Source organism: Panulirus ornatus, chromosome 11 (genome assembly GCF_036320965.1).
Source record: "Panulirus ornatus isolate Po-2019 chromosome 11, ASM3632096v1, whole genome shotgun sequence".
In the NCBI taxonomy this organism is placed as follows: Eukaryota; Metazoa; Arthropoda; class Malacostraca; order Decapoda; family Palinuridae; genus Panulirus; species Panulirus ornatus.
Window position 1 is genome coordinate 17,698,974 of NC_092234.1, and position 17,009 is coordinate 17,715,982.

The following is a 17,009-nucleotide window of genomic DNA, read 5'->3' on the forward strand; positions in this document are numbered from 1 at the left end:
CGAAGGTCAAGATGTGTAGAGGTTCTCAGAAACGAAGAGAGAACGTTGGGGTGAAGAGAGTGGTGAGAGTAAGAGAGCTTGGGAAGGAGACTTGTGTGAGGAAGTACCAGGAGACTGAGGACAGAATGGAAAAAGGTGAGAACAAAGGAGGTAAGGGGAGTGGGGGAGAAATGGGATGTATGTAGGGAAGCAGTGATGGCTTGTGCAAAAGATGCTTGTGGCATGAGAAGCTTGGGTGGTGGGCAGATTTGAAAGGGCAGTGAGTGGTGGGATGAAGAATTAAGATTGTTAGTGAGAGAGAAGAGAGAGGCATTTGGATGATTTTTGCAGAGAAATAATGCAAAGGAGTGGGAGATATATAAAAGAAAGAGGCAGGAGGTCAAGAGAAAGGTGCAAGAGGTGAAAAAGAGGAGGGCAAATGAGAGTTGGGGTGAGAGAGTATCATTAAATTTTAGGGAGAATAAAAAAGATGTTTTGGAAGGAGGAAAATAAAGTGCATAAGACAAGGGAACAAAGGGGAACATCAGTGAAGGGGGCAGATGGGGAGGTGATAACAAGTAGTGGTGATGTGGGAAGGAGATGGAGTGAGTATTTTGAAGGTTTGTGGAATGTGTTTGATAATAGAGTGGCAGATATAGGGTGTTTTGGTCGAGGTGGTGTGCAAAGTGAGAGGGTTAGGGAGAATGATTTGGTAAACAGAGAAGAGGTAGTAAAAGCTTTGTGGAAGATGAAAGCCGGCAAGGCAGTGGGTTTGGATGGTATTGCAGTGGAATTTATTAAAAAAGGGGTGACTGTATTGTTGACTGGTTGGTAAGATTATTTAATGTATGTATGACTCATGGTGAGATGCATGAAGACTGGCGGAATGCTTGCATAGTGCCATTGTACAAAGGGAAAGGGGATAATAGTGAGTGCTCAAATAAAAGAGGTATAAGTTTGTTGAGTATTCCTGGTAAATTATATGGGAGGGTATTGATCGAGAGGGCGAAGGCATGTACAGAGCATCAGATTGGGGAAGAGCAGTGTGGTTTCAGAAGTGGTAGAGGATGTGTGTATCAGGTGTTTGCTTGGAAGAATGTATGAGAAATACATAGAAAAACAAATGGATTTGTATGTAGCATTTATGGATCTGGAGAAGGCATATGATGGAGTTGATAGAGATGCTCTGTGGAAGGTATAAAGAATATATGGTGTGGGAAGAAAGTTGTTAGAAGCAGTGAAAAGTTTTTATCGAGGATGTAAGGCATGTGTACATGTAATAAGAGAGGAAAGTGATTGGTTCCCAGTGAATGTTGGCTTATAGCAGGGGTGCTAGATCTCTCCATGGTTGTTTAATTTGTTTATGGATGGGGTTGTTAGGGAGGTGAATGCAAGAGTTTTGGATAGAGGGGCAAGTATGCAGTCTGTTGTGGATGAGAGAGCTTGGGAAGTGAGTCAGTTGTTCGCTGATGATACAGCTCTGGTGGCTGATTCGTGTGCGAAACTGCAGAAGCTGGTGACTGAGTTTGGTAAATTGTGTGAAAGAAGAAAGCTGAGAGTAAATGTGAATAAGAACAAGGTTATTAGGTACAGTAGGGTTGAGGGACAAGTCAATTGAGAGGTAAGTTTGAATGGAGAAAAACTGGAGGAAGTAAAGTGTTTTAGATATCTGGGAATGGATCTGGCAGCGGATGGAACCATGGAAGCGGAAGTGAATCATAGGGTGGGAGAGGGGGGCGAAAGTTCTGGGAGCATTGAAAAATGTGTGGAAGTTGAGAACATTATCCTGGAAAGCAAAGATGGGTATGTTTGAAGGAATAGTGGTTCCAACAATGTTATATGGTTGCGAGGCATGGGCTGTAGATAGAGTTGTGCACAGGAGAGTGGATGTGCTGGAAATGAGATGTTTGAGGACAATATGTGGTGTGAGGTGGTTTGATCGAGTTAGTAATAATAGGGTAAGAGATGTGTGGTACTAAAAAGAGTGTGGTTGAGAGAGCAGAAGAGGGTGTTTTGAAATGGTTTGGTCACATGGAGAAATGAGTGAGGAAAGATTGACCAAGAGGAAATATGTGTCAGAGGTGGAGGGAACGAGGAGAAGTGGGAGACCAAATTAGAGGTGGAAAGATGGAGTTAAAAAGATTTTGAGTGATCAGGGCCTGAACATGCAGGAGGGTGAAATGCATGCAAGGAATAGAGTGAATTGGAATGATGTGGTATACCGGGGTTGACGTGCTGTCAATGGATTGAACCAGGGCATGTGAAGCATCTGGGGTAAATCATGGAAAGTTTTGTAGGGCCTGGATGTGGAAAAGGAGCTGTGGTTTCGGTGCATTATACATGACAGCTAGATACTGATTGTGAACGAATGTGGCCTTTCTTGTCTTTTCTTAGTGCTACCTCGCGCACATGTGGGGGAAGGGGGGTTTTTTATTTCATGTGTGGCGGGGTGGCGACGGGAATGAATAAGGGCAGACAGGATGAATTATGTACATGTGTATGTATGTATATGTCTGTGTGTGTGTATATATATATATATATATATATATATATATATGTATACGTTGGGATGTATAGGTATGTGTATGTCTGTATGTGAATGTGTATGTATATACATGTATATGTGGGTGGGTTGGGCCATTCTTTCATCTGTTTCCTTGCGTTACCAGACTGACACGGGAGACAACGACAAAGTACAATAAATAAAATATATATATATATATATATTTTTTTTTTTTTTTTTTTTTTTACTTTGTCGCTGTCTCCCGCGTTTGCGAGGTAGCGCAAGGAAACAGACGAAAGAAATGGCCCAACCCCCCCATACACATGTACATACACACCTCCACACACGCAATATACATACCTACACAGCTTTCCATGGTTTACCCCGGACGCTTCACATGCCTTGATTCAATCCACTGACAGCACGTCAACCCCTGTATACCACATCGCTCCAATTCACTCTATTCCTTGCCCTCCTTTCACCCTCCTGCATGTTCAGGCCCCGATCACACAAAATATTTTTCACTCCATCTTTCCACCTCCAATTTGGTCTCCCTCTTCTCCTCGTTCCCTCCACCTCCGACACATATATCCTCTTGGTCAATCTTTCCTCACTCATTCTCTCCATGTGCCCAAACCATTTCAAAACACCCTCTTCTGCTCTCTCAACCACGCTCTTTTTATTTCCACACATCTCTCTTACCCTTACGTTACTTACTCGATCAAACCACCTCACACCACACATTGTCCTCAAACATCTCATTTCCAGCACATCCATCCTCCTGCGCACAACTCTATCATAGCCCACGCCTCGCAACCATACAACATTGTTGGAACCACTATTCCTTCAAACATACCCATTTTTGCTTTCCGAGATAATGTTCTCGACTTCCACACATTCTTCAAGGCTCCCAGAATTTTCGCCCCCTCCCCCACCCTATGATCCACTTCCGCTTCCATGGTTCCATCCGCTGCCAGATCCACTCCCAGATATCTAAAACACTTCACTTCCTCCAGTTTTTCTCCATTCAAACTCACCTCCCAATTGACTTGACCCTCAACCCTACTGTACCTAATAACCTTGCTCTTATTCACATTTACTCTTAACTTTCTTCTTTCACACACTTTACCAAACTCAGTCACCAGCTTCTGCAGTTTCTCACATGAATCAGCCACCAGCGCTGTATCATCAGCGAACAACAACTGACTCACTTCCCAAGCTCTCTCATCCCCAACAGACTTCATACTTGCCCCTCTTTCCAAAACTCTTGCATTCACCTCCCTAACAACCCCATCCATAAACGAATTAAACAACCATGGAGACATCACACACCCCTGCCGCAAACCTACATTCACTGAGAACCAATCACTTTCCTCTCTTCCTACACGTACACATGCCTTACATCCTCGATAAAAACTTTTCACTGCTTCTAACAACTTGCCTCCCACACCATATATTCTCAATACCTTCCACAGAGCATCTCTATCAACTCTATCATATGCCTTCTCCAGATCCATAAATGCTACATACAAATCCATTTGCTTTTCTAAGTATTTCTCACATACATTCTTCAAAACAAACACCTGATCCACACATCCTCTACCACTTCTGAAACCACACTGCTCTTCCCCAATCTGATGCTCTGTACATGCCTTCACCCTCTCAATCAATATCCTCCCATATAATTTACCAGGAATACTCAACAAACTTATACCTCTGTAATTTGAGCACTCACTCTTATCCCCTTTGCCTTTGTACAATGGCACTATGCACGCATTCCGCCAATCCTCAGGCACCTCACCATGAGTCATACATACATTAAATAATCTTACCAACCAGTCAACAATACAGTCACCCCCTTTTTTAATAAATTCCACTGCAATACCATCCAAACCTGCTGCCTTGCCGGCTTTCATCTTCCGCAAAGCTTTTACTACCTCTTCTCTGTTTACCAAATCATTTTCCCTAACCCTCTCACTTTGCACACCACCTCGACCAAAACACCCTATATCTGCCACTCTATCATCAAACACATTCAACAAACCTTCAAAATACTCACTCCATCTCCTTCTCACATCACCACTACTTGTTATCACCTCCCCATTTGCGCCCTTCACTGAAGTTCCCATTTGCTCCCTTGTCTTACTGAAAGTTGATGGAGAGAGATGGGTGATTATTGGTGCATATGCACCTGGGCATGAGAAGAAAGATCATAAGAGGCAAGTGTTTTGGGAGCAGCTGAATGAGTGTGTTAGTGGTTTTGATGCACGAGACCGGGTTATAGTGATGGGTGATTTGAATGCAAAGGTGAGTAATGTGGCAGTTGAGGGAATAATTGGTATACATGGGGTGTTCAGTGTTGTAAATGGAAATGGTGAAGAGCTTGTAGATTTATGTACTGAAAAAGGACTGATGATTGGGAATACCTGGTTTAAAAAGCGAGATATACATAAGTATACTTATGTAAGTAGGAGAGATGGCCAGAGAGTGTTATTGGATTACGTGTTAATTGACAGGCGCGCGAAAGAGAGACTTTTGGATGTTAATGTGCTGAGAGGTGCAACTGGAGGGATGTCTGATCATTATCTTGTGGAGGCTAAGGTGAAGATTTGTATGGGTTTTCAGAAAAGAAGAGTGAATGTTGGGGTGAAGAGGGTGGTGAGAGTAAGTGAGCTTGGGAAGGAGACTTGTGTGAGGAAGTACCAGGAGAGACTGAGTACAGAATGGAAAAAGGTGAGAACAATGGAAGTAAGGGGAGTGGGGGAGGAATGGGATGTATTTAGGGAATCAGTGATGGATTGCGCAAAAGATGCTTGTGGCATGAGAAGAGTGGGAGGTGGGTTGATTAGAAAGGGTAGTGAGTGGTGGGATGAAGAAGTAAGAGTATTAGTGAAAGAGAAGACAGAGGCATTTGGACGATTTTTGCAGGGAAAAAATGCAATTGAGTGGGAGATGTATAAAAGAAAGAGACAGGAGGTCAAGAGAAAGGTGCAAGAGGTGAAAAAAAGGGCAAATGAGAGTTGGGGTGAGAGAGTATCATTAAATTTTAGGGAGAATAAAAAGATGTTCTGGAAGGAGGTAAATAAAGTGCGTAATATATATATATATATATATACTTATTTTTATTTTGCTTTGTCGCTGTCCCCCGCGTTAGCAAGGTAGTGCAAGGAAACAGACAAAAGAATGGCCCATCCCACCCACGTACTCATGTATATACATGCATGTCCACACACGCAAATATACATACCTATACATCTCAACGTATACATATATATACACACACAGATATAGACATATATACACATGTACATAATTCATACTGTCTGCCTTTATTCATTCCCATCGCCACCCTGCCACACATGAAATAACAACACCGTCCCCCAACTGTGCGCGAGGTAACGCTAGGAAAAGACAAGAAAGGCCACTTTCGTTCACACTCAGTCTCTAGCTGTCATGTAATAATGCACCGAAACCGCAGCTCCCTTAACACATCCAGGCCACACAGAACTTTCTATGGTTTACCCTAGACGCTTCACATGTCCTGGTTCAATCCATTGACAGCACGTCTGCCCCGGTATACCACATCGTTCCAGTTCACTCTGTTCCTTGCACGCCTTTCACCCTCCTGTATGTTCAGGCCCCGATCACTTAAAATCTTTTTCACTCCATCTTTCCACCTTCAATTTGGTCTCCCACTTCTCCTCGTTCCCTCCACCTCTGACACGTATATCCTGTTGGTCAGTCTTTCCTCACTCATTCTCTCCATGTGACCAAACCATTTCAAAACACCCTCTTCTGCTCTCTCAGCCACGCTCTTTTTATTACCACACATCTCTCTTACCCTATTATTACTTACTCGATCAAACCACCTCACCACATATTGTCCTTAAACATCTCATTTCCAGCACATACACCCTCCTCTGCACAACTCTATTCATAGCCCATGCCTCGCAACCATATAACATTGTTGGAACCACTATTCCTTCAAACATACACATTTTTGCTTTCCAAGATAATGTTCTCGACTTCCACACATTTTTCAACACTCCCAGAACTTTCGCCCCCTCCCCCACCCTATGATTCACTTCCATTTCCATGGATCCATCCACTGCCAAATCCATTCCCAGATATCTAAAACACTTCATTTCCTCCAGTTTTTCTCCATTCAATCTTACCTCCCAGTTGACTTGTCCCTCAACCCTACTGTACCTAAAAACCTTGCTCTTATTCACATTTACTCTCGGCTTTCTTCTTTCACACTTTTTACCAAACTCAGTCACTAGCTTCTGCAGTTTCTCACACGAATCAGCCACCAGCGCTGTATCATCAGCGAACAACAACTGACTCACTTCCCAAGCTCTCTCATCCACAACAGAATGCATACTTGCCCCCTTTTCCAAAACTCTTGCATTCATAGCCCTAACAACCCCATCCATAAACAAATTAAACAACCATGGAGACATCACATACCCCTGCCACAAACCTACATTCACTGAGAACCAATCACTTTCCTCTCTTCCTACACGCAGACATGCCTTACATCCTTGATAAAAACTTTTCACTGCTTCTAACAACTTGCCTCCCACACCATATATTCTTAATACCTTCCACAGAGCATCTCTATTACCTCTATCAAAGATGCCTTTTCCAGATCCATAAATGCTACATAGAAATCCATTTGCTTTTCTAAGTATTTCTCACATATATTTTTCAAAGCAAACACCTGATCTACACATCCTCTACCACTTCTGAAACCACACTGCTCTTCCCCAATCTGATGCTCTGTATATGCCTTCACCCTCTCAATCAATACCCTCCCATATAATTTACCAGGAATACTCAACAAACTTATACCTCTGTAATTTGAGCACTCACTTTTATCCCCTTTGCCTTTGTACAATGGCACTATGCATGCATTCAGCCAATCCTCAGGCACCTCACCATGAGTCATACATACATTAAATAACCTTACTAACCAGTCAATAATACAGTCACCCCCTTTTTTAATAAATTCCACTGCAATACCATCGAAATCCGCTGCCTTGCCGGCTTTCATCTTCCGCAAAACTTTTACTACCTCTTCTCTGCTTACCAAATCATTTTCCCTAACCCTCTCACTCTGCACGCCACTTTGACCAAAACACCCTATATCTGCCACTCCATCATCAAACACATTCAACAAACCTTCAAAATACTCACTCCATCTCCTCACATCACCACCACCTGTTATCACCTCTCCATTAGTCCCCTTCACTGAAGTTCCCATTGATTCCCTTGTCTTACGCACTTTATTTACCTCCCTCTAGAGCATCTTTTTATTCTCCTTAAAATTTAATGATACTCTCTCACCCCAACTCTCATTTGCCCTATTTTTCACCTCTTGCACCTTTCTCTTGACCTCCTTGCTCTTTCTTTTATACATCTCCCACTCATTTGCATTATTTCCCTGCAAAAATCGTCCAAATGCCTCTCTCTTCTCTTTCACTAATAATCTTACTTCTTCATCCCACAACTCACTACCCTTTCTAATCTGCCCACCTCCCACGCTTCTCATGCCACAAGCATCTTTTGCGCAAGCCATCACTGCTCTCCTAAATACATCCCATTCCTCCCCCACTCCCCTTACGCCCTTTGTTCTCACCTTTTTCCATTCTGTACTCAGTCTCTCTGATAGTTCCTCACACAAGTCTCCTTCCCAAGCTCACTTACTCTCACCACTCTTTTCACCTCACCATTCTCTCTTCTTTTCTGAAAACCTCTGCAAATCTTCACCTTCACTTCCACAAGATAATGATCAGACATCCCTCCACTTGCACCTCTCAGCACTTCAACATCCAAAAGTCTCTTTCGCACGCCTATCAATTAACACATAATCCAATAATGCTCTCTGGCCATCTCTCCTACTTACATATGTATACTTATGTATATCTCGCTTTTTAAACCAGGTATTCCCAATCACCAGTCCTTTTTCAGCACATAAATCTACAAGCTCTTCACCATTTCCATTTACAACACTGTAAACCCAATGTTCACCAATTATTCCCTCAACTGCCACATTACTCACCTTTTCATTCAAATCACCCATCACTATAACCCGGTCTTGTGCATCAAAATTACTAACACACTCACTCAGCTGCTCCCAAAACACTTGCCTCTCATGATCTTTCTTCTCATGCCTAGGTGCATATGCACCAATAACCACCCCTCTCTCTTCATCCACTTTCAGTTTTACCCATATCAATGTAGAGTTTACTTTCTTACACTCTATCACATACTCCCACCACTCCTGTTTCAGGAGTAGTGCTACTCCTTCCCTTGCTCTTGTCCTCTCACTAACCCCTGACTTTACCCCCAAGACATTCCCAAGCCACTCTTCCCCTTTAACCTTGAGCTTCATTTCACTCAGAGCCAAAACATCCAGGTTCCTATCCTCAAACATACTACCTATCTCTCCTTTTTTCTCATCTTGGTTACATCCACACGCATTTAGACACCCCAATCTGAGCCTTCGAGGAGGATGAACACTCCCCGTGTGATTCCCTTTAGAAAGTTAAAGTACAAGGAGGGAGGGTTTCCAGTCCCTTTAGTTGCCATCTACGACACGTGAGGAATGCATGGGATATATTCTTTCTCCCCTATACCCAGTCAGTAGATATATAATGAAGAGACAAAGCTAGGATGCCATTTGGTAAACTGACTTATATTTCTTGTGTCTCCCCTGATGATGTGATTATTACACGAAAGTGCACTTGGGAACTTATCTTGTTTCATTTTCCCCATGGACTCATAGGAATATCTTGATCACGTGCAAAATTGTGACCCTTTCCAATATATATATGTGTGTATTTTCCTTTTATGGGTAAATTAGCAATTAAGCCACACCTTTAAGCTAGCTCTGGACATAACATAGTTTTTCTTCAGCACCATTGTAGCATTTAAGAGAAATTCATGAGTTGAGCATTATAGTTTTTTTGCAATATTATTTACTATATTACTGACTATGCTACGATGATAATGGCCAAGTACTTGAAACATGTGGTAGGGGTAAAGTACATGAAACACATAAAATTCAACAGAATGTATGATAAAACCTTACCTAACCTCCCAGAGGTTCCCATCAGTCATTGTTTATCAAAATATTCATTATTCTAGTCAAAACGTACAATCACACCCATGACTATCACGCTATCTGCCGATGAGTGCCAAATAGATAACAGATAATGTGGCCACTTATGTCACCACCCATCCTTCCCACAAGCAGCTTTCCATGCAACCCCCTGCAGCATGCCAGTTTAATAATGGCACATTTCTATACATCTTAGCTACTTGGGGAAGTTAGGTGAGTTTTTGTAGGTTCCCTTTTTTTTCATGTTTTCTACTTTTACATAAAATAACTTCACCGTTTCCCTAACATCTATAATCATCACTTCTGTTGGCTTAGTTTATATCATTTGATAAAATTTCTTTCTCTAAATCTTACTCCCCAACTCTTATTGTATCTATACTGTTATCAAAACACTACACTAGTAATAAAAAAAACATTCAGGAGCCATAGCTACTTTTGATGCATGGCTGAATTGGTAGTTTACTTTCTTGTGCTCTTAATTTTTGATTTGAACAATTGTTTTTATAATAAAGTCTTAATTAGTATTTCAAAATTCAACTACCAATCAGAGAAGACAACTTTCCATTACCTAACAGTCTTACAATAACTTGAGAAAGTTGGCTAGGCTGTGAAGCAGAGGTAAAAGATGACATTAAACAGTGTGATATATTCTGACCTAACCTCTTGTATTTACTGAGCCCTCTCATTGAACAGGACTGGAGTAGCCATGTGTTCTGGTAATGATTATTGTAGCATATTCAGTATTATACAGCGACAAAGTATAATAAATATAAATCAAATAAATCTTTATGATGGATATAAGTAGTACTTTACAGTTGCCTGAAGGAAGTACTAATTAACTCACATCATGCATGCAGGAAACAACCAATGATTTGTGTGTTCACATAAGATCAGTGAGCTTGGCTGCTAGACAGTCTGTCATTGTGCAGGATGTAGATGGTAATGCTCGGCTTCTTGTAGGACTGAGAAGGAGTGGCGAGAACTTTGGACGGAAGAGCGCTTGATGTTATGTCGATCCCGCCTGCGGCACAACCTTGATGCCATCTGTGGTAAGGATGTGTACCGCAGGTCCCCCCTATTACCATCCCGCTCCCGCCGCTGGTCCCATACCAAGCATAACACTGACATCTTTCTCGAATTTCATGGTCAGTCACTATTGAAGCCTCTTTATTTAAGTATATTATTGTCTTTCCTGCCTACTTTTACTATTGATAATTTGGTAGGAACAAAGAAGGGGGCCAAGTGAGGATATTCCATCTAAGGCTCATTCCTCTGTTCTTAATGCTACCTCGCTAACGTGGGAAATGGTGAATATGCATGAAAAAAAATGGTTGTACTATGTTCATGATGATGTGTTTGAAATGATGTTTGTACACAGGATGTTGTGATGTATTGGTATGATTCATGCATGGGCCTGCCCTGGTTTCAAATCCTGGGTGCAGCAGGTGGCCCACATCTATTCCAGCTGTTCATCACCCCCTACAGGGCGGGTCAGTAAATGGGTACATAACTTAGGTTTTGTGTGTGTGTGTGTGAGTGAGTGTGTACACAGTACAGTAAAGACAGGATACATGTATAAGGTACATAGATGGGGCAGCACAAGTGTAAAACTCTCACCCCATAAGACAAATAGTAATCACATATAGTAATAACCCCTAAGCTAGAGACCTTAACATTGTCAGCTATGGAAGAGAGAAGAGTATGGAGTGACTTAATCACAATCATTAAGTTTTTAAACTAGTTTGATGATGCCAACCCAACAGTGAAGAGTTCTTTTAAAGATGCAAAGGTAGAACAGCAGAGACCATAACATAAAATTAAGCCAGAAACATAGAAAAGAAGTAAAGAAATACTTTTTTATTATGAGATTGGTGGATGAATGAAATAAACTGAATGATGAAATTATAGATGTAGAAGGCATACAAAAGTTTATATAGTTGTATGGCAGCAAAGGAAGTTCAAGAGATGAAGCCCCAAGAGTACAAAACTCCCTTCCTCTACAGTGTAAATTGGTAATTACATATACAGTAAATTTCTTTCCATATAACTTATTTGTAATTGCCCCAGGACAGATATAGGTATACATAAAGGTATGATATAGAAGACACTGCACCTTTGACACAATTGCCCAGCACTTTCAGCATGTAGATGTACACAAAACATCACTACACTTTATGTATATGTATAATCCCAGGGGATAGGGGAGAAAGAAAACTTTCCATGTATTCCCTGCGTGATGTAGAGGGCAACTAAAAGGGGAGTGAGCAGGAGGCTGGAAATCCTCCCCTCCCATTTTTAATTTTCCAAAAGAAGGAACAGAAGAGGGTCATGTGAGGATATTCCCTCTAAGGCTCAGTCCTCTGTTCTTAACACTACCCCGCTAATGTGGGAAATGGCAAATATGTATGGAATTTTTTTTCTCCATACACATTCGCCATTTCCTGCATTATTGAGGTAGCTTTAAGAACACAGGGTTGAGCTTTAGAGGGAAAATCCTCAGATCCCCCCCCCCTTCTCTGTTTCTTTTTTGGGAAAAAAAAAAATGAGGGGAGGATTTCCAGCCTCCACTCCCTTCCTTCACCTTCTACAACAAGCAAGGAGTACGGAAGTAGAATTCTTTCTCCCCTACCTCAAGGATATATATTTTATTTATTTTGCTTTGACGCTGTCTCCCGCATTTGCAAGGTAACGCAAGGAAACAGACGAAAGAAATGGCCCAACCCACCTCCATACACATGTATATACATACACGTCCCCACACGCAAATATACATACCCATACATCTCAATTATTTTTATTATTATACTTTGTCGCTGTCTCCCGCGTTTGCGAGGTAGCGCAAGGAAACAGACGAAAGAAATGGCCCAACCCACCCCCATACACATGTATATACATACGTCCACACACGCAAATATACACACCTACACAGCTTTCCATGGTTTACCCCAGACGCTTCACATGCCTTGATTCCATCCACTGACAGCACTGACAGTGCACTGACAGTGCAATGTACACATATATATATACACACACAGACATATACATATATACACATGCACACAATTCACACTGTCTGCCTTTATTCATTCCCATTGCCACCTCGCCACACATGGAGTAACATCCCCCTCCCCCCTCATGTGTGCGAGGTAGCGCTAGGAAAAGACAACAAAGGCCCCATTCGTTCACACTCAGTCTCTAGCTGTCATGCAATAATGCCCTAAACCACAGCTCCCTTTCCACATCCAGGCCCCACAGAACTTTCCATGGTGCCTGGATATATATATATATATATATATATATATATATATATATATATATATATATATATATATATATATATTTTTTTTTTTTTTTATACTTTGTCACTGTCTCCCGCGTTTGCGAGGTAGCGCAAGGAAACAGACGAAAGAAATGGCCCAACCCACCCCATACACATGTATATACATACGTCCACACACGCAAATATACATACCTACACAGCTTTCCATGGTTTACCCCAGACGCTTCACATGCCTTGATTCAATCCACTGACAGCACGTCAGCCCCGGTATACCACATCGCTCCAATTCACTCTATTCCTTGCCCTCCTTTCACCCTCCTGCATGTTCAGGCCCCGATCACACAAAATCTTTTTCACTCCATCTTTCCACCTCCAGTTTGGTCTCCCTCTTCTCCTTGTTCCCTCCACCTCCGACACATATATCCTCTTGGTCAATCTTTCCTCACTCATCCTCTCCATGTGCCCAAACCACTTCAAAACACCCTCTTCTGCTCTCTCAACCACGCTCTTTTTATTTCCACACATCTCTCTTACCCTTACGTTACTCACTCGATCAAACCACCTCACACCACACATTGTCCTCAAACATCTCATTTCCAGCACATCCATCCTCCTGCGCACAACTCTATCCATAGCCCACGCCTCGCAACCATACAACATTGTTGGAACCACTATTCCTTCAAACATACCCATTTTTGCTTTCCGAGATAATGTTCTCGACTTCCACACATTCTTCAAGGCCCCCAGAATTTTCGCCCCCTCCCCCACCCTATGATCCACTTCCGCTTCCATGGTTCCATCCGCTGCCAGATCCACTCCCAGATATCTAAAACACTTCACTTCCTCCAGTTTTTCTCCATTCAAACTCACCTCCCAATTGACTTGACCCTCAACCCTACTGTACCTAATAACCTTGCTCTTATTCACATTTACTCTTAACTTTCTTCTTCCACACACTTTACCAAACTCAGTCACCAGCTTCTGCATATATATATATATGGCAGTTGAGGGAATAATTGGTATACATGGGGTGTTCAGTGTTGTGAATGGAAATGGTGAAGAGCTTGTAGATTTATGTGCTGAAAAAGGACTGGTGACTGGGAATACCTGGTTAAAAAAGCGAGATATACATAAGTATACGTATGTAAGTAGGAGAGATGGCCAGAGAGCGTTATTGGATTACGTGTTAATTGACAGGCGCGCGAAAGAGAGACTTTTGGATGTTAATGTGCTGAGAGGTGCAACTGGAGGGATGTCTGATCATTATCTTGTGGAGGTTAAGGTGAAGATTTGTATGGGTTTTCAGAAGAGTGAATGTTGGGGTGAAGAGGGTGGTGAGAGTAAGTGAGCTTGGGAAGGAGACTTGTGTGAGGAAGTACCAGGAGAGACTGAGTACAGAATGGAAAAAGGTGAGAACAAGGGAAGTAAGGGGAGTGGGGGAGGAATGGGATGTATTTAGGGAATCAGTGATGGATTGCGCAAAAGATGCTTGTGGCATGAGAAGAGTGGGAGGTGGGTTGATTAGAAAGGGTAGTGAGTGGTGGGATGAAGAAGTAAGATTATTAGTGAAAGAGAAGAGAGAGGCATTTGGACGATTTTTGCAGGGAAAAAATGCAATTGAGTGGGAGATGTATAAAAGAAAGAGACAGGAGGTCAAGAGAAAGGTGCAAGAGGTGAAAAAGAGGGCAAATGAGAGCTGGGGTGAGAGAGTATCATTAAATTTTAGGGAGAATAAAAAGATGTTCTGGAAGGAGGTAAATAAAGTGCGTAAGACAAGGGAGCAAATGGGAACTACAGTGAAGGGCACAAATGGGGAGGTGATAACAAGTAGTGGTGATGTGAGAAGGAGATGGAGTGAGTATTTTGAAGGTTTGTTGAATGTGTTTGATGATAGAGTGGCAGATATAGGGTGTTTTGGTCAAGGTGGTGTGAAAGTGAGAGGGTTAGGGAAAATGATTTGGTAAACAGATAAGAGGTAGTAAAAGTTTTGCGGAAGATGAAAGCCGGCAAGGCAGCAGGTTTGGATGGTATTGCAGTGGAATTTATTAAAAAAGGGGGTGACTGTATTGTTGACTGGTTGGTAAGGTTATTTAATGTATGTATGACTCATGGTGAGGTGCCTGAGGATTGGCAGAATGCGTGCATAGTGCCATTGTACAAAGGCAAAGGGGATAAGAGTGAGTGCTCAAATTACAGAGGTATAAGTTTGTTGAGTATTCCTGGTAAATTATATGGGAGGGTATTGATTGAGAGGGTGAAGACATGTACAGAGCATCAGATTGGGGAAGAGCAGTGTGGTTTCAGAAGTGGTAGAGGATGTGTGGATCAGGTGTTTGCTTTGAAGAATGTATGTGAGAAATACTTAGAAAAGCAAATGGATTTGTATGTAGCATTTATGGATCTGGAGAAGGCATATGATAGAGTTGATAGAGATGCTCTGTGGAAGGTATTAAGAATATATGGTGTGGGAGGCAAGTTGTTAGAAGCAGTGAAAAGTTTTTATCGAGGATGTAAGGCATGTGTACGTGTAGGAAGAGAGGAAAGTGATTGGTTCTCAGTGAATGTAGGTTTGCGGCAGGGGTGTGTGATGTCTCCATGGTTGTTTAATTTGTTTATGGATGGGGCTGTTAGGGAGGTGAATGCAAGAGTTTTGGAAAGAGGGGCAAGTATGAAGTCTGTTGTGGATGAGAGAGCTTGGGAAGTGAGTCAGTTGTTGTTCGCGGATGATACAGCGCTGGTGGCTGATTCATGTGAGAAACTGCAGAAGCTGGTGACTGAGTTTGGTAAAGTGTGTGAAAGAAGAAAGTCAAGAGTAAATGTGAATAAGAGCAAGGTTATTAGGTACAGTAGGGTTGAGGGTCAAGTCAATTGGGAGGTAAGTTTGAGTGGAGAAAAACTGGAGGAAGTAAAGTGTTTTAGATATCTGGGAGTGGATCTGGCAGCGGATGGAACCATGGTAGCGGAAGTGAATCATAGGGTGGGGGAGGGGGCGAAAATCCTGGGAGCCTTGAAGAATGTGTGGAAGTCGAGAACATTATCTCGGAAAGCAAAAATGGGTATGTTTGAAGGAATAGTGGTTCCAACAATGTTGTATGGTTGCGAGGCATGGGCTATGGATAGAGTTGTGCGCAGGAGGGTGGATGTGCTGGAAATGAGATGTTTGAGGACAATGTGTGGTGTGAGGTGGTTTGATCTAGTAAGTAATGTAAGGGTAAGAGAGATGTGTGGAAATAAAAAGAGTGTGGTTGAGAGAGCAGAAGAGGGTGTTTTGAAATGGTTTGGGCATATGGAGAGAATGAGTGAGAATAGATTGACCAAGAGGATATATGTGTCGGAGGTGGAGGGAACGAGGAGAAGTGGGAGACCAAATTGGAGGTGGAAAGATGGAGCGAAAAAGATTTTGTGATTGGGGCCTGAACATGCAGGAGGGTGAAAGGAGGGCAAGGAATAGAGTGAATTGGATCGATGTGGTATACCGGGGTTGACATGCTGTCAGTGGATTGAATCAGGGCATGTGAAGCGTCTGGGGTAAACCATGGAAAGTTCTGTGGGGCCTGGATGTGGAAAGGGAGCTGTGGTTTCGGGCATTATTGCGTGGACAGCTAGAGACTGAGTGTGAACGAATGGGGCCTTTGTTGTCTTTTCCTAGTGTTACCTCGCACACATGAGGGGGGAGGGGGATGGTATTCCATGTGTGGCGAGGTGGCGATGGGAGTGAATGGGGGCAGACAGTGTGGATTGTGTGCATGGGTATATATGTATGTGTCTGTGTATGTACATATATGTGTACATTGAGATGTATAGGTATGTATATTTGCGTGTGTGGACGTGTGTGTGTGTGTATACATTGTGTATGGGGGTGGGTTGGGCCATTTCTTTCGTCTGTTTCCTTGCGCTACCTCGCAAACGCGGGAGACAGCGACAAAGCAAAATAAAAATATATATATTCATATATACAAATATATACAAATGTACATATTCATACTTGCTCTCCTTCATCCATTCCTGGCACTACCCTGCCCCAAAGGAAACAGCATCACCACCCCCTGCTTCAGCAAGGAAGCACCAGGAAAACAGACAAAAAAAGGCCACCTTTATTCACACTCAGCATCTAGTTATCA

General features: G+C 42.4%; 1 protein-coding gene across 5 annotated transcripts in view; it reads left to right on the top strand.

Annotated features, from left to right (window-relative positions):
• The window catches only part of LOC139751345 (insulin-like peptide 7), a 77,623-nt gene that overhangs the window by 35,715 nt on the left and 24,899 nt on the right, over positions 1 to 17,009 (top strand). For 4 of the 5 annotated variants that reach the window (XM_071666700.1, XM_071666702.1, XM_071666701.1 and 1 more), the window contains exon 3: positions 10,569 to 10,753. In XM_071666700.1, the coding sequence (XP_071522801.1) occupies positions 10,569 to 10,753 (185 nt within the window). The remainder of the gene's footprint in view (positions 1 to 10,568; positions 10,754 to 17,009) is intronic. The other variant, XM_071666704.1, reaches the window with a different exon arrangement.